This window comes from Podarcis tiliguerta (assembly GCF_965153285.1).
Source record: "Podarcis tiliguerta genome assembly, chromosome: 14".
Classification (NCBI taxonomy): domain Eukaryota; kingdom Metazoa; phylum Chordata; class Lepidosauria; order Squamata; family Lacertidae; genus Podarcis; species Podarcis tiliguerta.
In genome coordinates, this window is record NC_139547.1 from 15,755,409 (window position 1) to 15,776,736 (window position 21,328).

Sequence of the window (21,328 nt, forward strand, 5' to 3'; positions counted from 1 at the left end):
AAGCTGAGTTTAAAAGGCCCGGACGAAGGACGAGGGAGGTTGGCCTGGTGCAAAAGAACATTCGCACCTGTGGCCCTCCAAATATTTGTTGGGACTACAGCACCCATATGCCCTGACCATTGGTTGTGCTGGCAGGGGCCAATGCGAGTAGGAATCATATAACATCTGGAGGGCTGGAGGTTTCCAACTGCTGGTGTGCAGCCTGACTGATATAAATGTGCATGTCAGGCCTTGTGCTTATAGCGATAGCGTGCCAGTAATAAAGGCTTGAGTGGTTGTGCTTCTATGGACATAAAGAGGCCACAACCCTCAAAAGAGGTCTATGAATGCTTACTAGGATTGTGGCACTCATGATAAATGCCTTTTTTGATGTGGCGGGTTGCCCACGGAATCCTTCCGCAGGCAGCTGCTTTGCCTGTGCCTCCTGTCACAAAGCTCAGATGTGATTATCTGGGGTGAAATTGGCAAATCTGCGTGCGGAATCGGTGAGCATGGCTGTTTGACGTGCTCAGATCAGGTCATGGTAGCGACCTCTCCTTGGTCATAAAATGAAGAGCTCAAGCTTTCTTTAAATATATGCGGACCTTTTTCTCGTGGGGCCATGATTCAGATTTAGGGCCAAATTAAGCGTGTCGCTTGGTGTTTTAGCAGTCTTCCTTTACTTTTTAAAGAAAGGAATAGCTAGGACAGGCAGAGAGACAACCCTAACCCTAACCCTTTCCTCATCCCCCGCCTCCGTCATGCTGTGAGGCTCAGACTGGGTCTCGGACAAAAAAAGTCTCTGTGTGAGGTGAGGCAATAAGAGATTCAGGCTGGCTTCAGTGCAAGGTTGCGGCAGATTCAAGGTACAGCAGAGCTCAGACTGGGTTCAGGGCTCAAGATGTGTTAGAAGAGCAGCACATAACTCTGACATTGCTTCAGCAAGGAAAGGAGACTGAGCCCAGTACACAAGAAATCACATCAGCTGAATTACTAGCCCTGAATTATTGGACTTGCAGGGTGGGCCTTCTGCAATGGAGTCCTCCGAGTCTAAGGAAGGCAGTGCCACACCCTCAGGCTGGAGGCCTCTTATGGTTTGTCCGATACCAGCACTTCTAAGGCAAGAAAAGGTGGCTTTGTGGGTTAAACAACAGAGCCTAGGACTTGCCGATGAGAAGGTTGGCGGTTCGAATCCCCGCAACGGGGTGAGCTCCCGTTGCTCAGTCCCTGCTCCTGCCAACCTAGCAGTTCGAAAGCACGTCAAAGTGCAAGTAGATAAATAGGTACCACTCTGGCGGGAAGGTAAACGGCGTTTCCGTGCGCTGCTCTGGTTCGCCAGAAGCGGCTTAGTCATGTTGGCCACATGACCCGGAAGCTGTACGCCGGCTCCCTCGACCAATAAAGCGAAATGAGTGCCGCAACCCCAGAGTCGGTCACGACTGGACCTAACGGTCAGGGGTCCCTTTACCTTTAAGGCAAGAAAAGCCTTCCTTCCCCTCTTGCTTCAGAGCCCTTGATCTCCTGACAAACTGGAATGGAAATGTGGGGAACTGAACTTCAGAATGGAAAACGGAGAGGAACCGAAAGTTACAGATTATCCCATCCCATAAGAGCGGCTCACTGTGGAGCTAGTTATTTGTTGGTTGATTTGCTCGCTGCCCATCTGACTGGGTTGCCCCAGGCACTTTGCGTAGCTCCCAGCAAAGAAATAGTAAAAGCACAACACAACATGAAATCCTAAAAACTTCCCTGATGCCTTTTAAAATAGCTGTTTATCTGTTTGACATCTGCTGGGAGGGCGTTCCACAGGGCGGGTGCCACTACCGAGAAGGCCCTCTGCCTGGTTCCCTGTAACCTCACTTCTCACAGGGAGGGAACCACCAGAAGGCCCTTGGAGCTGGACATCAGTGTCTGGGCTGAACGATGGGGGTGGAGGCACAGTTGCATTTTAGAGGCATTAAAAATAATAACCAAAGGCCCCATCTGCCCTGTACATTTAAAACAGGATCATACCACTTTAAACAGTCATGGCCTCCCCCCAAAAATCATGGGAACTTGAGCTTGTTTGGAGGTTCTAGCAGGGGAGCGCAGCTATTGTATACCCTTGACCGAAGAACTCCTTCTATCTGGGATGGTCGTCCTCTTCTTTTTATTAGATCGGAGTATAGATAATTTTTTTAGATGTTTATGGGAGGATAAGGTACAAATGGATTAAGATAAATAAGTGAGTAAGTAGTGGCAGATGGAAAGAATTTGCTGACTTAATTAATAACTGGAATACAAAAAGGGAGGTGGGAGGAGGTCGAGGAAACAAGTTATTGAAGGATGGAATTGTGAAAAATGGAAGTGTTTTTTTTCCAAATGTTTTTGTTTTTTCTTCTGTTGGTGGGGTGGAGGTGTGGTTTTTATGTATTTCTTAATTATTCTCTATCCTTGTTTTTTTCTTTATTTTTACAGTATTTTATGTTTTTCCATTTTTTTCTGTATTTGTTAAAATTGGAATATTATTATTATTTTTTTAAAAAAACCAAAAATCATGGGAACTGTGGTTTGATAAGGATGTTGAGTTGATAAATAATCAAACCTCCTTCTCAGGGAACTCGGAATCATAGCTCCATGAGGGGAACAGGGCTCTACTAACATCTCTCAGCACCTCTAACACCCTACAGCTTCCCAGATTCTTTTAAAGTGGCATGAAGCTGCTTTAAATGTATTGTGCAGATGGGGCCTAAAGGCACAAATCTGAAGTCTTACGTGAAAATAGTTTTAATGAGAAAGAGAGAGAAAGCTGGGAGGATTTGTCCGTGAGCTCCTAAGTTGAACGTCATCTTTACTTGACCTTGATTCTCATCTGCAGGAATGGCAAGGAACCTACTACACTAAGAAGAAAAATGGAGAGAGTATACAACAAAATGTGAAGATCATACCTGTCATTGGACAGGGAGGGTAAGCCTCAAAATCAAAACTGAATATTGATATTGTCGTTGTTGTCTTAAAACGAACTACTCATAATTGTGGGGAATGGCTTGCTATGAAGTGCATGATCAGGAATCCTGAGGACTTTAGCCATTTTTAAAAATAAAGTTGGTAGTCCTCATGGTGAAGGCTCGGACAATAGAATGAGACTTCCTCTGGTCAGGTTTCTCGTCTACCTCCCAATGCAAAAAGCAGAGTCAGACCACTGGTCCATCTGGTTCAGTTTTGTCTACTTGGATGGGCAGCGACTCTCCAGGGTCTCAGTCTTTTCCCATCCCTACTTGGAAAAACCAGGACTTGAACCTGGGACCTTGTGCAGCCAAGGCAAATACTTTGCTACTGAGCTATGATCCTTCCCCAAGGCTCCTGCTCCTGCAGTGTTCCTGTAACCTGGGGTGGCTCACCTGGAATTCTCCATGTGCTTCATAGACTCCGCCTCCCATCATCCCTGACTCTTGACCACTCCAGCTGGGGCTAATAGGAGTTGGAGGCCAACAACATCTGGCTTAACACAGGCTAGCCACCTCTGCTACAACCCACCAAACTAGGATAGACATTTTAGGCTAAAATGTATTTTTAAAAATAAATAAATAACCAGCTCTTAAGAGAATCGAAATCTAAGAAGCCAAAATACATAATTTGCCCCGTTGCTTGTCTTTCTTTTACAGAAAAATTAGACACTATGTGTCACTTAGTAGACCATGCAATGACAACAGTAAGGTAAGCAGAACAGGTATTCCAGCTTAACTAGAAGTGGGGAGGGGATGCGTGATAGGAAGGGTGTGGAAATGTTTTGGCCCTCTGTGGGCCAGTTCTTTATCTTCCTCCATCCCTGCAGGCCAACTTTGACAGGTGTATAAAGTCACCCACCTCTGATTTCATGATGATGGCTGGGGACTTAGAGGTGGGCGGTCTCACCCATCTGTCAAAGGTGATCTGTGGGGCAGAGGGAGGGGGTCTGTCTCCCCAGTGTGTTCCCCACAGGTGAAGCAGCACCCTCTAGGACTGAACCCTCCTCTCACCAGCTGATAAGCAAAGGGTTCAGTCCTGCTGGGTGCAGGAGTCTGCTTCACAGGATTGAACTGGAGCCATGAGCCAACTGGGAACCCTTGGCAGGCCAGATTTGGCCCAGAGGCTCGAGGTTCCTAACCCCTGCACTAAAGGTTGATCCTATTGTTCTGGCTAATTTCTCTCCCCCCCCTTTTTTTTTTACTTGCAGGCTGAAAGGGTCTGTGAACGTGTCCAAGCTGAGTCCCAGACAGGTACGGCACTGCAAGTTTTGTTACGAGAAAATCTCTCGCATTTTAATAACAGCTCAGCCTACTGCCATCCACCAAGACATTCCTTCATAGTAAAAGGCATAACCCGAAACTCATTTTAGAAATGCGTTTACTTGAGGCAGTTAAGAGGAATGATTAAAAACAGAAAGAAAGTACACTGTCTGATCTAAAACTCCTAAGGCATTTGCACAGCGCTGGTAAGGACACCAATATAGGTCAAATGCTTGTTGAAACAAGTAAGGGCTTAGCAGTTGTATAGTGTCAGGGTTGGCACCCTTCATCCCTAGACCTAATTTCAAAAAATCCCACAAGTGATCACTTCAGACATCGGACCAGAGCGATCCTTCTTTCTCCTATCAGCCCACTGTGGGGATTGGGGGGGCAGTGCAGATGTAGCAACAGATGTGACCCAGATGTGCACAGCTGCATACACTTCAGCTGAGCAAACGTCAGAGGACAAAAGCAGCTAAGTTGGGTGTGGAGGTGAGAGGCGTGGCCTGGGGAGATTCCCAAGGGCCATATAGGGGCTTCTGGGGGCCACATTTGGCTCCCAGGCCTGAGGTGCTCTACACCTACTCTAGAAGGCCATGTGCTACCATGTTGTTGTTGTTGGCCTAATCTCACCTCAAGGCCCCAGGGCATGTTCCAACATCAAAACAAAATATAAAAACAGTTTAAAACAACTCAGAGGTCCAGCTCCAAGGGCCTTCTGGCAGTTCCCTCCCTGCAAGAAACGAGGTTGCAGGGAACCAGGCAGAGGGCCTTCTCGGGAGTGGCACCCACCCTGTGGAACGCCCTCCCACCCGATTTCAAGGAAATAAACAACTATCTGACTTTTAGAAGACATCTGAAGGCAGCCCTGCTTAGGGAAGTTTTTAATGTTTGATGTTTTATCATGTTTTTAATATTCTGTTGGGAGCAGCCCAGAGTGGCTGGGGAGACCCAGCCAGATGGGCAGGGTATAAATAATAAATTATGTTATTATTATAACTTGAAATCATAGGAATAAGGTGGGTCCTAAAAATAAACACCTTGTGTGAAAAGCCAGGATAAAATGCAATCATCTATTAAACAATAAAAGCTTCCCTAAACAGGGCTGCCTTCAGATGTTTTCTAAAAGACTTCTAAGCCCTACTTAGAATCACACAATTGTAGAGTTGGCAGGGACCCTGAGAGTCATCTAGTCCAACCCCGTGCAATGCTTGGAGATGACTGTCTGCCAGTGGCGTAGCGTGGGGGGGTGCAGGGGGGGCCGGCCGCACCGGCCGCAACATCTGGGGGGGGTGCGCTCGCACTCGCAGCTCTCTGCCCCTACCTGGCTCACTCACTCTCTCTCACTGCAGTGCTGGCTGTGCGAATCCGATCCGAGCCGCCGGGTCGCCGCCCACTGTGGAGGGGAGGGTGCCAGGCGTGCGGTGCGGTGCGGAGAGAGAGCGAGGGACTATCTGGGGGAGGGACAGTGCAGCGGGGGGGGGGGCGCAAATTACTTGCCTTGCCCCGGGTTAGGGGGCGCAAATTACTTGCCTTGCCCCGGGTGCTAACAGCCCACGCTACGCCACTGCTGTCTGCTGAGATGCCACTGAACTGCAAGTCCTTCCCCAGAGGTTAGTATTTCGCATGTGAAGGGGGCACTGAGCATCTCTGCTAGGCAGGCTCAAGCACAGAGTACACCACACTAGACAATCCATAATATTTGCAGAGCAATGAAACAGTTCTCTGGGAAGGAGACTAGATAACAGGCCAACTATCTGCCCCAGGCAGCTGTGTTTCAAAGCGAACAAGGAATCAAGGCAACCTTGACTATTTAGTGGGCTTGTAGGAGAAGGAGATTCCAATTTCATTTCCTACTCCTTAGGAGCAGTAGCTGATACAGCTTCCTAAATCTAGATTTAAATGTCTCAAGGACAGAGTCTTGAGTGTTGTCGTGGGTGGGATGGAAATCTCCCAAGGACATGTTTATGTGGGTTCCTCTGCAACGGCCAAAGGTGTTGGGAATCCACAAGGCACGACTTGCTATAGCGTAGAAGTAGAACAAAACAGCAGATTTTGCTCCCTGTCAAAGTTCAGCTGATTGTCAACAACTGGATTTATTGATTTATCGTTAACCGTTGTTGGGAGTAACATTGAGGCATCCCAGAATATGGTTTGAAGTAGGGGCTGGGCAGTTCTTCCTAGCCTGAGAGCAGTACATTTCTGAGCACAATTCAAAGTGTTGGTGCTGACATTTAAAGCCCTAAACAGCCTCAGTCCAGTACACCTGAAGGAGCGTCTCCACCCCCGTCGTTCAGCCTGGACACTGAGGTCCAGCGCTGAGGGCCTTTTGGCGGTTCCCTTCCTGTGAGAAGTGAGGTTGCAGGGAACCAGGCAGAGGGCCTTCTAGGTAGTGGCGCCTGCCCTGTGGAACGCCTTCCCAGCAGATGAGAAGGAAATAAACAACTATCTTACCAGTCTAGGGCAGAACAACGGGGGTGGAGACACTCCTTCAGTTATACTGGGCCGAGGCCGTTTAGGGCTTTAAAGGTCAGCTCCAACACTTTGAATTGTGCTCAGAAACGTACTGCTCTCAGGCTCTGGAACTCCTTGCCAAGGCAGCCCTGTTTAGGGAAGTTTTTAATGACTGGTGTTTTAATGTATTTTTAACATTCTGTTGCAAGCCGCCCAGAGTGGCTGGGGAAACCCTGCCAGATGGGCAGGGTATAAATATTATTATTATTATTATTATTATTATTATTATTATTATTATTATTATATCTGAGAAGGCTCTCTCACCTTCCTAAATGGGGACGTCCTTTTTCACAGCAGCAATTTCTTTCCTTTACAGATATCCAGAGCTGCAGGCACAAAGACAGGCGGAAAGGCTCTTTAGATGTCAGATCGACCACTTCTCGGGGCAGTGATGGTATGTTACATGAATCCATCTGTTTCCAATGTGCAGGAGGATCATGCCATTGCTTATGTAGCCAAAACTGAACCACCCCCATAGAAAACTTCCTGACAGTAAGAGCTGTTCTGACAGTAAGAACTTCCTGACAGTAAGAACTTCCTGACAGTAAGAGCTGTTCGACAGTGGAATTTGCTGCCAAGGAGTGTGGTGGAGTCTCCTTCTTTGGAGGTCTTTAAGCAGAGGCTTGACAACCATATGTCAGGAGTGCTCTGATGGTGTTTCCTGCTTGGCAGGGGGTTGGACTCGATGGCCCTTGTGGTCTCTTCCAACTCTATGATTCTATGATTCTATGAAAAGAGGAGTCTCAACAAGCTTGGGAGAACCCCAAGGTTTGCAGAAGTACAGTAACATCTGGGGAGGGGATCTTTCGGGTAAGAGAAACCCCAACAACAGCCCAATTCAGTCTGCTTACTGACTGCTTGCAGGAAGAAATACAACAGAGGGGGCACAAAATGGAATGGAGCAAGTGGAACCAAATGCAAGCTTTTATCGCAGGTCCAATTTGTCATTTGTCATTAATATTATTTTATTTGTTTATATCCCACTATATCATAGAATTGTAGAGTTGGAAGGGATCCTGGGGATCATCTAGTCCAACCCCTGCAATGCAGGAATACGAAGCTTTCCTGTACAGGGATTGAATCTTGCCGTTACCAGCACCACGCTCAAACCACCCCCAAACCAGGATTCATGACAGCTCAGAATAATAATAATAATAATAATAATAATAATAATAATTTATTTGTGCCCCGCCCATCTGGCTGGGTTTCCCCAGCCACTCTGGGCGGCTTCCAACAAAGATGAAAAATACACTAAACTGTCACATATTAAAAACTTCCCTGAACAGGGCTGCCTTCAGATGTCTTCTGAATGTCAGGTAGTTGTTTATTGCTTTGACATCTGATGGGAGGGCGTTCCACAGGGCGGGCGCCACTACCGAGAAGGCCCTCTGCCTGGTTCCCTGTAACTTGGCCTCTCGCAGCGAGGGAACCGCCAGAAGGCCCTCGGAGCTGGACCTCAGTGTCCGGGCAGAACGATGGGGGTGGAGACTCTCCTTCAGATATACTTAAAGCAAATACATATACTTAAAGCAAAATTATACTTAAAGCAAAATTAAAGCAAATACAGAGAAAACAGACATAGCTTTTAAAAAAAAACTTATTAAAATAGGATTCATGACAGCTCAGAAAAATTAAAGCAAATACAGAGAAAATGGGCATAGCTAAAAAAAAACTTATTAAAATGTTTAAAAAGGGATTAAACTGTTTATGGAATGAAAACAACATAAGACCATATCTGTTAACATGCAGAAGGGGGGGAATACAGTAAAGAGCCCTTTCCTTAAAAGCAGTCAGTTCCCCCAAAGCCTGCCAGAATAAAACAGTCTTCCACCTCCTGGTGGAAGGACAAGGAGGGAGCCAGTCTGGCCTCTCTGAGAAGGGAGTTCCGAAGTCTGGGAGGAGCCACGGAGAAGGCCCACTCCCGCATTCCCCTTCAATGTGCCTGTGAAGAGAGATGGGTCTGGGCGGAATATGATCCTTCAGATATTTAAAATATTTTTAATTGCTTTATGAATTTGGCACCTTTATACCCAAAACAAACATTCTGTTTGTGAGCTTCAAGTTCTCTCATTTCCCCCCTCTAAGCTCATTTGTTTAGTTCATGTGAAACATGATCGTCTAATTTTGAAAAAATAATAATATATATGTGTTGAAGAAAATGGAAAAATTGGGTTATCATGAAATCTCAATGCAGCCTCTTTGAGGAAGTCATTAAAACATACAAGCTTTTATGCTGTAGGTTGCTGGATGTGTGTGTGTGTGTGTGTGTGTGTGTTTGTTATGTACTTTATGTGCCTTTGATGCTAAATGTTAATATTGTTTCTATTGCATGTTTAAAACGTAAGCTGCTTTGGAGACCTTCTGGTTCAAAAAAGAAGCAGCTTATGATAGGTTAACATTGTCCACTAATTTTATTCCACTTTATTCTGCATAGGCAGTTCACAGAGAAGGCATTCCTCTATGGCCAGAATACATTCCATGACAATTGAAGCACCCATTACCAAGGTGAGACACTACCGTTTGATTTCATTGAGATCCAATGGCTTCATTTTTCCCTAGGAATTTGCCTTTTCCCCTTACAAAACTACTATGCTCCTACACAGGCCCCCCCACATATTAGCATGGGTTTACATGGGGAAAATGTTCTGCTATATGCAGCCAAAGGCCACATCGAAGTAATAGGAAACCATGGTGTCCTGTCCTGGTCCAGACAATGAACCCATGTAGCATGATGGAGCAAGCCAGGCCTGTAGTTGCAGCACCAAGGACACCTCCAAATGAGCAACGTGCTCTGAGGGCTGGAGGCGAACTAAGGACTTTTGAGCCTCTGTCTCCAAACCATCTCTCTTAGGCTCTGAAAGTGGACATTTCTCCTTTACTCTCTAGCCTGGTGTGTTGCCTCACCATTGGACCAGTGCCATAATGTAGGAGACACACAGTTCCTTAGACTCTGGGGAAGGGGGCTGTGGGCATACTTAGTGTTAGGAGACCCTGAACGTGGTGTTCAGTGGGCCACGGTCAGCCTTCAGTGAACCCTGATAATCAGCACCAGCCTCAGAGCCAAGTACCTCATCCAGATATTCAAAGGAAGGCCCTGGAACTCCTCCTCCTCCTCCAGCTCCAAGACCAGGACCAGGACACATGGTTTCTTGCTACAGACAAGAGCAAGCCTGCATGAGCCACACAGTCATGTCTTCTATTACAAGTGCAAAATGAACTACTTTTGCGGTTATATTTTTGTTACCACAAGTTAGTAAGAACTCAATTTTCTGCTGTGCTGACTGCCAATATTTTCTGACCACAAGCAAGGACTTTGGCTGTAATATTTATACAAACGGGGATCAATGTGGTTAACTGGTTTAATGAGACAAGTCAGCTTCAAAAACCAAAGTTATGACAAACAATCGTTAAGATGAAACACACTTTGTCTGAGTTTTGGCATAACGCTAAACTGCTGTTATTTAAAAATGGAAGGGAAAGCTTCTGATCTTGTGGGTGAATCAGAGGAGAGCGGAAAACACTGAGATTGATTCAGATAACTAAACCAGCATGCCCCAATGTGATGACCTCAATATATTTTGGACTACCGCTCTCATAAACCCTGCCCATTGGCCATATTGACTGGGGCTGATGGGAGTTGTAGTCCAAAACATCTAGAGGGTTCCATTTTGGAGGGAAGAGATGCTTGTCTAAACCATAGTTTAGCATTACGTCTGAATGAGGTCACTATAGCCAATATGGAGCTAGATGACCAATCATCTCTGACTCTAACACAGCTTCCTATGTTCCTGTGCTTTTGACAGTCAAACCTGACTTCTTGAATTGCTTGTTGGAATCTGTCAGGGAACTGCCATTGGAGCCAGAAGGAGAGGGAGGGCTCCAGAGGGATTCCAGAGAGCGTCCCGGGAGGGAGAGAAGCAGCACATCTTCTGGGGAAGGAAATCAGCGTAGCACCAGTGTAGGAGGGGGGCAGATGGGGGAATCGGCGAGGTGGCTCCAAGACTCCTCACCGGGGACCAGCGGGGAGAGCACAGGTCCTCCGATGCCCACACCCTCCCTGCGCAGAAGGCTTCCGCGCAGGGAGAGTAGGCGGCGACTAGGCATCAAAGAACTTTTATGCTGGAAGAAGTTCAAGAAACGCCCACTGACGGATTCTGCCAGTGATTGAGACAGCCACGGGCGAGTGGCTGTCCAGACAGAAAGGGTTCACTCAGGCAACCCACCCAGGTGTGGCGCTGATTTACGCACGAGCAACCCCTAGAACCATTACAGAATCTTTCCTTCAACCTAGGTAATAAATATTATCAATGCTGCACAAGAAAGTAGTCCCATGCCGGTTGCTGAAGCCTTAGATCGAGTTCTTGAAATCTTGAGGACCACTGAATTGTATTCTCCACAACTTGGGACGAAAGATGAAGACCCACATACGAGTGACCTTGTTGGAGGTTTGATGACAGTAAGTAGAATCTGCTTCTTGATTAATGTTGTCTGAACCTTAAGTGAGCCAGTGTGGTGGGAAATGGTATTTTTTTTTTTGTTTTAAAAAACACACTATATTATGGGGAATCCTGGGGTGCCTCAGAAATCCTTTGGAACTTCTTCAACAAAGACGCTCAGTCATGACAGATAAAATTTGTGGCAGATAAAAATCACATGACAGTGAGGCCCAACAAGCCTGAAGAGCCTAACCAGGTTAACTGTCATGGCTTTCTCACAAGGAAACCTTGGGGAGGTGGCTCAGCGGGTCGTAGTTAGGGGAGATTACCCAGCAACCTCACAAAACTACAGTACCCAGGATTCTCTGGGGGAGGTAATGACAGTTAAGCTGGTGTGAAATGGGGTTTCAGTTTCTAAGGCAGATGCATCCTTTATTGTGTGGGTTTCTAGTAGGAATGAATAAATCATTTTTTAGCATGGGTTCTTTTCAAATGTGTTCACACGTAAGTTGATGGGGTCCCATTAATCCATGATATTTTTGATATTTTTTTTATAAAAAAAGACAACAACATGCATGTAAAGTTGCATTTGAAGATTTGTTTTTGAACACATCTTCTCATAAAACACACATTTCTTAATGAATTTTCTCTGGAAAAATGCATTTTAAAATGTGTTTTGATACGTTATTTGAGCTGAGGACTGTGTCCAAAGATTAGGGAAGCGTGAAAGCCGGTGGGTAACAATGTCAAGCATGTCTCCTCAGAAGTAAAACCTACTGAATTCAGTGGGGCTTTCTCCCAAGTAAGGGGGGCTGGGTTTGCAGCTTTGGTTCCAACCTGCACTGTTAGTCTTGGGGTGTTTGGGGTGTGTGCGAAGAATTAGGTCAGCTCACACCAGAATGCGCTAAGATTGAATTTCGCAAACTTCTCTAGTGCAGCATTTCCCAACCTTGGGCCTCCAGCTGTTTTTGGACTACAACTCCCATAATCCTCAGCTAGCAAGACCAGTGGTCAGGGATGATGGGAATTGTAGTTCGAAAACAGCTGGAGGCCCAAGGTTGGGAAACACTGCTCTAGTGAAACAAGGACTTCATAAGAGAGAGACTGGCTTTCAGTGAATGAGGAGTGCATTCATGTTAAGCTTGTTAATGGATAAAAAAGTGCTCAATAAACTGTTTTTCATGGTGGTGGATCAAGTCTACCCCCCTTGTTGATTCTGGAAGGTGCACAAGAGCTTTGTTTTGCAGTCATGTGCTTTTGGAGGAAGTGTCAAGCAGCTGTTAAGAGCCAGGCAGCTGTCCCCTCTTAAGTCACAAAGCTCCAGACTAATTGATTTATTGTTCTTAAAATAGAAGCCAGATGCAGACACAGACCAGCTGCAGCTTCCTGCAGCTTGAGTGTACTACCTTTGCACTCGGCTTGAAGTCTGAAGGTTGGGTGCACTTGTCGTTAAGGTCCCTTTGAAATCGATGGAGCTTGTGTTAGTCATGACTCATCTCAGCCCCAGTGGTTTCAGTGGGCCTGGAGTGCAGAAGCAACTCACCTGGTGGGGTTCAAACCACAGTGCTAGTTTCTAGGTTGCCTCATCCCTTGCCCAGTCCCGCTGTCAGGAATCTCACACAAGGGATGAGCTCCTTGAGCCACAGTGTGACTGTGGGGAGAAGGTGTCATTTCAGTAAGCATGGCAGCGCTGCGGTTTAAACCACTGAGCCTCTTGGGCTTGCTGATCAGAAGGTCAGCGGTTCAAACCCTGTGACAGGGTGAGCTCCCGTCGCTCTGTCCCAGCTCCTGCCAACCTAGCAGTTCGAAAGTACACCAGTGCAAGTAGATAAATAGGTACCACTGCGCCGGGAAGTTAAAACGGCATTTTTGTGCACTTTAGTTTCCGTCATGGTGTTCCATTGTGCCAGAAGTGGTTTAGTCCTGCTGGCCACATGACACAGAAAGCTGTCTGCGGACAAACGCTGGCTCCCTCAGCCTGAAAGTGAGATGAGCGCTGCAACCCCATAGTCGCCTTTGACTGGACTTAACCATCCAGGGGTCCTTTACCTTTACCTTTACCTTTACCTAAGCATGGCTAAGTACGTTTGCAGCTTTAAAGGTTAAATTCAACATTAGGGTTGGAAGGATCTGTCCATTTCTGTTCTCTTGGTTCCTCATTTTTCCCTGTCTTCAGTTTAGTTCTCTACATTTCCACAGCCACTTTTTTTGGGGGGGGGCGAAATCCTCATGCCTTCGGCATTTTAGCACAAATTTCTCCTAATGGACACATTCTTGTATACAGTTTTGACTAATGTCTGCATCTTTGCAAGCAGTTTCTCCTAATGTAAAGCATTTTTGTATGTCGTTTTCACTAATACGTTCATTTTTTATGCACAGTTTCCCCTAATATCTGCACTTTCCTAAACATTGTGTGGTTGGAGAACTCCCTTGCAAAATCTGGATAAGTGTGAATTTCAAAAGATGGCTGTGGTTCAGCTTTCATATTGTTTCAGAAAGTGCAGATCTCATAAATTCAGCTTTAAATGCCAGCTATATGGAATTCCTCCCCCCCTCCCTCCCCAGCATCTTATATTGTGCCCATAAATCAACTGATGACGAGCATACCTCTTTTAGGACCAGTGAAATATGGCCAATTCAGCCACAATGACTGCTCCACTGCATGGGTTGCATCCGACAAAGGTTTACTCAAAGTAGCTCCATTAAAATTGAGGTCCTGTCTACTAATTTCATTGGATCTACTCTGAGTAGGGCTAAGATGGAATATAACCTAGTACTCCAAGCACTTTCTTCCCCATGTGCATCTGGAACAGTAAATTTATATATAATAATTCCCCCCCATTTGCTATTTTCAACTCTTTCTTAAATAGGATGGCCTACGAAGATTATCAGGGAATGAGTATATATTATCAGCAAAACGTAAGTCTTCTGATCGCAAAGTATACATTTTCTTTATCTGTTCTAGAATTGGTGACTTTTATAAAAATGCATTTTATAAACCTTTATAAAATACAACCAAATATTATTTTAAACAAAGAATTTGTGTACAGTTTATTGTACAGTGGTACCTCGGGATGCAAATGGGATCCGTTCCGGAGCCCCATTTGCATCCTAAATGGAATGTAAGTCGCGACGGCATGTGTGCGGGTCGCGTTTTGCCGCTTCTGCGCATGCGCGTGACGTCATTTTGAGCGCCTGTGCGAACGGCGAAACCCGGAAGTAACGCGCTCCGTTACTTCCGGGTTGCCGCAGAGCGCAACCCAAAAGCACTCAACCTGAAGCACATGCAACTCGAGGTATGACTGTGCAATTACTGCTATAACTAACAATTAGGGAAGTGGTTGCACACAATGAGCTTATTCCAGAAACGCTTTATCAGTTAAATCTGTATTGGTTTTATTCATTCATTCATTCATTACTTCTGAAGCACCTGTGCTGAGATTAAAAGTGATTTGCAGGCTCACAATCTGTAGATAGGAGACAAAACTTGAAAGGCACCCATTTTTGAGGGTTGCATAATCTCAGCCGTTTACAAAGTATACACCAGGGGCTGCCAACATGGTGCCCCTGAATGTTGTGGCTGCCTTGTAATCTTCCCCTGCTGCCCACATGGGCTCTGAGATCTTCACTCCCTTCTCCCTCGAAAAATACATAGAGAAGGAAGTTGTAAGAGGGACACTCTTTCCCACTTCCTCTTTCAACTCTTATGTGATTTTTACCCAGACCCATTGGAAAAGTGGGGTTTGTGCGCACTATCTGTTTCTGTCTCTTGGCGGGGTTGGGTTGCAGGGAGCTGATCTAGGGAAACACAGAGGGAAATTCTCAGAGGGGTTGGAGCTCACGACACTCACTCCAAAAAACCAGTTGTGCTCAGAGGTCCAGAAATAGTTGGCAACCCCTGAAAACCTTGCAGTCCTGAGCTCTTCTGGCTGACAGACAGATACAGAGGTTGCTTCCTGTCAACTCTGTGGTCTGAAGACAGCCAGCAGCTGGAGGGTGGAGGAAGCAGAGTTCCCTGCAGATGTGCCTTCTCTGTTTGATGGATGAGGTCAGGTTTGCCTTCCTCTGTCTCTCAGGGTTTTTTCATTTATTTATAGGAAGTAGGAGGTGCAGCCCTTGATCCCCAAGCTGATGCCAGAGGCCAGGTCATGCTTTTATCATTTCCTCCCACTGTCTGTTTTCTCCCGTAGAAACTCATCAGGTCCCAGGCAGTTTAATTTCGCCCATCTCCCTTAATGACATACCACCAAGGATAGCAGAAGCAATGGAAAACGAGGAATACTGGGACTTCAACATCTTTGAATTGGAAGCAGCAACCCATAAAAGGTTTGTTGTCAAGCAAGTAAAACAAAAAGAACAGTGTTTCCCAAACTTGGGTCTCCAGCTGTTTTTGGACTACAACTTCCATCATCCCTAGCTGGCAGGACCAGTGGTCATGGTTGATGGGGATTGTGGGACCCAAGTGTGGGAAACACTGTTCTAAACTGCTTTGCAGTCTGAAAACAAGTAATCTGGAACATAAAGAAGTGATGCTCGATGTGACTTTTAAAACCCTGGCCAACCTAGTCCCAAAGAAGTAAGGGGAAAACATTTGCTGTGCTGAGACCCTGTTTTTCCTCTGTTTCCCATCCAGAATAGACACTTCCTGCCTTGGCTTAATTTAATGTGCTAGAGACATGTTGTCAAAGGCTGAGGCTGCCCAAGATGCTTTGGCGCTTGAGGCAGAAATCCAAGCTGGCATCTCCCTAGTTCACCCTGGTGGCAGGAATACAACAATAAACTTTTTACAGTGTTTAAGATTTTCCAACTGAGGCAGGCAATCTCACTCTGCTTAATGGGAGTTCAGCCCTTGACCCAGGGCTATCTGATAGCATCCTATAGGACAGATTTAGCCTGCAGGACCTTGGTAGTTAGTGCCTACCCTAAAGTTTCACTTATGAGCTCTTTGCCAGTTGTAGCGCAATGGAAGTTTTATTTCAAGATAGTTGCATTATTTTTGAGACCAAGACTGTATTCATGCAGCAACTTGTTCCATTTCTCCAACACCTCCCTAACTGTTCATGTCTGCATTATATTTCAGTTTTCACATGATGTAAAAGCCACTTCTGGAAAACTTGTGAAATGTAGTGCGTGTTTAGCGCTCATTTCCATATCACTGGATTCCAGAAAAAAACACAATCCATTTGTAGCCCTCTCAACCTGGAAAATCATAGGAGTAAAGTGATGAAATTTGGGGCATTATACCAGCATGTAGTTTTTTCCTGCTGTTTTCATGGAGGAACAGAAACACACATGTGCAGAAAGCGCTGGAGAATAGCGACATTGTCCAATGACATCCATTGCTGTTTCGCAGCGCACCCACTGCTATCAGTGAAATTTAGTACATCATGCTGGTATCTCATTCAAAAAGCTGCAGTTCCACAACAGAACAGATACTGCAATGGGAAGGGAATGTGAGAAAACAAGACAGAAGCCCTAATATTACAGTCAGGAAAACTAAGACAATATTCCCCACGTCTGAAAAAATCGTGCGTGAACAGCAATATTTCTCTGGCTATTTCTGCCTTTAGACAACAGCTGGACAGAGGCTGGTCTCGTGTTCTGATTTCACTTTTCACAGCCTGAATACCAGCTGTTGGGGAATCACAAGTTGGAAGAATGCTCTTTTGCTCAGATCCTGCTTTAAGGTGTCTCATTGGCCCCTCTGGGAACAGGATCCTTGAGAGTAGACAGGCCATCAGCCTGATCCTGCAGGGTTCTCTTTATGTTACCATCCACAAGCTTTTACCATTCTGATAATGTCGACGGCGATTCTCCTTTCAGGGCAATTTCGTTGAAGTTCTTTCTTTCTGTTTCTCTCCCCACCGCACCCCACCCCTTCAGGCCTTTAGTTTACCTTGGTCTCAAAATGTTTGCCCGCTTTCGGATCTGCGAGTTCCTCAATTGCTCAGAGTCGACCCTGCGATCATGGCTGCAAGTCATCGAAGCCAACTATCATTCGTCCAACTCCTACCACAACTCGACTCACTCTGCTGATGTGCTGCACGCCACGGCCTATTTCCTTTCCAAGGAAAGGGTTAAAGTAAGAACAGCTTCGCAGGAGAGAGGTGGAAGGAAGGGGGACCAGTGGTGGCTGGTGCCCATGGGTCTGGTGGGGCGGAAGGCAGGCAACCCACCCGTAGGCGGAGCCAGAGCTAATGACAGACAGAGCTATCTAATTCCAGTTTCCCCTCCATCCTGACTTCCACAAGGGAAGACTTAAGGAGAAGGCAGCTGACAGGCAGAGCCACCACCCCTGGGCTGGATGTAAGTCAGAAGGCAAGCAGGTGTGGGGAGCAGATTGAGGTTGGTGGGGCAGCACCCCACTTGCCCTGATGTGCCAGCCTTCGCTGATAGGAAACCATCATGTGTAGGTCAACAATAAAGCATCCAATATCAGTGAAGTTAACTCCTTATTCAAAGAAACAAAACAGCTCAGTCCCAGTGGTCACACCAACCCTTCCCAGTGGGTCTTGCCCCAATGAGGCAGTTGCGAGAACTGCCTTCCCACTGCTCTCATAAGACTCCTCCTTTCCCAGGCCCTTCCTCAGCAACCTGAGGCTCCTTCGTCTTGTATCTTGTTGCTCTGCTCTCTTCGTTTTCTCTGCTCTGCATGTTCTGGGAGACCAGCAGGGAGGGGAGCTGGTTGCAGCAAGAGGGGAAGACTCCCTGGACTCTTCAGCGGCCTGTCTTATCTCTGTCTCCTAGCCCCGCTCCTCTCCTGCCTCTGAGTCTGGGCTGCCCTCTGCCACAGCCTCATCCTGCTCACTAAACCCTGTTGCATCTTCAGCTTCTGACACCTCCTCTTCCCAGGCTGCTCCCTCTTCTCCCTCGGACCACACATGGTGGTCCTACCACCAGTCCCTGAAGCCTTTTTCCTTGGGGGTTCCCCAGCTAGTGCCTCCTGTCACTGCTCTGCATCCAGCCAGTCCATTACAAGAACAGACCAGACCAGTTTGTTCACCTAGCTCAGAATTGACTGGTAGTGACTCTCTAGGGTCTCGGGCTGAGAAGGGGCCTCCCCATCACCTGTTATTTGGTTCTTCTGATTGGAGATACCAACTTTGACATGCAAAGCCCCAGTGTTGCATAATTCACATACGTATGCACACATGCACACTAGACAGCTTGCATTCATAATAATAATAATAATAATAATAATTTTTTATTTATATCCCGCCCTCCCCAGCCGAACCTAGGCTCAGTGCGGCTAACAGCAATAAAAGTAACACAGCATTCTAAAACCAATATTCTAAAATCAATTCAAAATCAAGTGGCAACCACTGGGCCAGAGTTCTACGAGGATCACCAAAGGAGGGGGTCAGACTGTGCCTTGGCCAAAGGCCTGGTGGAACAGCTCTGCCTTGCAAGCCATGCGGAAAGATGTCAAGTCCCGCAGGGCCCTAGTCTCTTGTGACAGAGCATTCCACCAGATCGGGGCCAGAGCCGAAAAAGCCCTGGCTCTGGTCGAGGCCAGCCTAACCTCTCTGTGGCCTGGGACCTCCAAGGTGTTTTTGTTTGAAGACCATAAGGTCCTCTGTGGGACATACCAGGAGAGGAGGTCCCGTAGGTACAAGGGTCCTAGGCCGTATAGGGCTTTAAAGGTTAAAACCGGCACCTTAAACCTGATCCTGTACTCCACTGGGAGCCAGTGCAGCTGGTATAGCACCGGGTGAATGTGATCTCGCAGCGAAGACCCCGTAAGGAGTCTTGCTGCAGCATTCTGCACCTGCTGGATTTTCTAGGCCAGTCTCAAGGGCAGCCCCACGTAGAGTGAGTTACAATAATCAAGTCTGGAGGTGACCGTCGCGTGGATCACAGTGGCTAGGTCAGGGCGAGAGAGGTAAGGAGCCAACTGCTTAGCTTAGTGGAGATGAAAAAATGCTGCCTTTGTTATAGCTTTTGACATGGTTTTGACACCGTAAGAACACCAGAGGAGCATGTTGGAGGAGGCCATGCTCACAGCAACCACCAGGATGCCTATGGGAAACCTGCAAGCAAGACCTGGGCACATGAGCACTCTCCCCTCTTGTGGTTTCCATCAATAGGCAGACAGAGGGATACTGACAGTGGAGGAAGATAGCTATTCAGATAGGAGCCACAGACAGCCCTATCTTCCATGAATTTGTCCAAATCTCTTTTAATGCCATCCTAGCTCATGGGCAGGGTGTGCGGGTGGCGCTGTGGCTTAAACCACAGAGCCTAGGACTTGCCAATCAGAAGGTCGGAGGTTCGAATCCCTGCGATGGGGTGAGCTCCCGTGGTTCGGTCCCTGCTCCTGCCAACCTAGCAGTTCAAAAGCATGTCAAGTGCAAGTAGATAAATAGGTACCGCTCTGGTGGGAAGGTAAACGCGTTTCCATGCTCTGCTCTGGTTGGCCAGAAGCGGCTTAGTCATGCTGGCCACATGACCCGGAAGCTGTACGCTGGCTCCCTCAGCCAATAAAGCAAGGTGAACGCCGCAACCCCAGAGTCGGTCACGACTGGACATAATGGTCAGGGGTCCCTTTACCATTTTAAAGAAAAGTGGGGCATTCTGGGATCAAATCAGAAACTGGGACAGCTTCTATAAATCCTGGACTGTCCCTGGAAAATAGGGACAGGTGGAAGGTCTGAGAGCTACATTTCTCAGAGTGGTTTAGCAATCAACCCCTCTTCCCAGGGAACTGTAGGAACCGTAGCTCTGTGAGGGGGGAAAGGGGTCTCCTGATAACTCTCAGCACCCTTAGCAAACTAAAGTTTCTAGGATTTGGGGGGGGGGGGAGCAATGACTACCGTATTTTTCGCTCTATAAGACGCACCAGACCACAAGACGCACCTAGTTTTTGGAGGAGGAAAACAAGAAAAAAAATATTCTGAATCTCAGAAGCCAGAGCAGCAAGAGGGATCGCTACGCAATGAAAGCAGCAATCCCTCTTGCTCTTCTGGCTTCTGGGATAGCTGTGCAGCCTGCATTCGCTCCATAAGGCGCACACACATTTCCCCTTACTTTTTAGGAGGGAAAAGGTGAGTCTTATAGAGCAAAAAATACAGTAAATCTCATCTAAACAGCCTTGTGTGGAGAAGCTAAGTTGGTTAGAAGCAAGCATTTCCCCTACGACTTAGCTTTCTGCAAGCTGGGAGAGCTTGACATAAAAGTAGAAACATTCATTCTAGATGCAGGATAAGCCCAGTGGTCTCTTAGGAACCTTACTAAACATCCTTCTCATCTTTGTCTTTTTCCCCCCACAGCAAACCTTGGATCCCATTGATGAAGTTGCTGCTCTGATTGCTGCCACTGTTCATGACGTGGATCATCCGGGCCGAACAAATTCCTTCCTGTGCAATGCAGGAAGTGAGCTGGCCATTTTGTACAACGACACAGCAGTGCTGGAGAGCCATCATGCCGCCTTGGCCTTCCAGATTACCACACGGGACGATAAATGCAATATTTTTAAAAACATGGAGAGGTGAGTTTTCAAAACGGGTGATCTGCCATGATTAGGCTATAGTCTCTACATACCTTGAAGTGATGTTTTCGAAAAGGAAACGGCAAGGAAACGCACCAGACAAAAAATGGCATTGGAGGGTGATATTGGAGGTCTGGTAGGAGATCTCATAAACTGATTCAGATGGTCAGGAAAAAGCACTTTAGGGACCTTTAGGGACTATGCCACTCCCTAATGAAGGTGAGGATCACATATTGAACTGCCTCCCAGTGAAAAACACTTCCACCCTTCCCTGCATGTGGAAAGCTAGAACTTCAGGAAAAGGGTTCTCCCCATGTGCTAACTTTCCACATGCAAGGAAATTTTGATATGGCGAGAGAGGCATTCACACATATTCCCCACCTGCATTCTGGAGTACAGTGGTACCTCGGGTGACATACGCTTCAGGTTACAGATGCTTCAGGTTACAGACTCCACTAACCCAGAAATAGTGCTTCAGGTTAAGAACTTTGCTTCAGGATGAGAACAGAAATCGTGCTCTGGCGGCGCGGCAGCAGCAGGAGGCCCCATTAGCTAAAGTGGTGCTTCAGATTAAGAACAGTTTCAGGTTAAGTACGGACCTCCGGAACAAATTAAGTATTTAACCCGAGGTACCACTGTACTATAGCCTTGAGAAGTCTCCTTCA

At 46.7% G+C, this 21,328-nt stretch overlaps 1 protein-coding gene across 4 annotated transcripts in view; it reads left to right on the top strand.

Moving 5' to 3' along the window:
* PDE8A (phosphodiesterase 8A) overlaps nucleotides 1–21,328 on the top strand; it is a 186,758-nt gene that overhangs the window by 158,991 nt on the left and 6,439 nt on the right. For all 4 annotated transcript variants that reach the window (XM_083411963.1, XM_083411961.1, XM_083411962.1 and 1 more), the window contains 10 exons: nucleotides 2,837–2,925; nucleotides 3,624–3,675; nucleotides 4,175–4,217; nucleotides 7,057–7,134; nucleotides 9,175–9,245; nucleotides 11,032–11,196; nucleotides 14,047–14,095; nucleotides 15,367–15,502; nucleotides 17,060–17,258; nucleotides 20,446–20,663. In XM_083411963.1, the coding sequence (XP_083268089.1) occupies nucleotides 2,837–2,925; nucleotides 3,624–3,675; nucleotides 4,175–4,217; nucleotides 7,057–7,134; nucleotides 9,175–9,245; nucleotides 11,032–11,196; nucleotides 14,047–14,095; nucleotides 15,367–15,502; nucleotides 17,060–17,258; nucleotides 20,446–20,663 (1,100 nt within the window). The remainder of the gene's footprint in view (nucleotides 1–2,836; nucleotides 2,926–3,623; nucleotides 3,676–4,174; nucleotides 4,218–7,056; nucleotides 7,135–9,174; nucleotides 9,246–11,031; nucleotides 11,197–14,046; nucleotides 14,096–15,366; nucleotides 15,503–17,059; nucleotides 17,259–20,445; nucleotides 20,664–21,328) is intronic.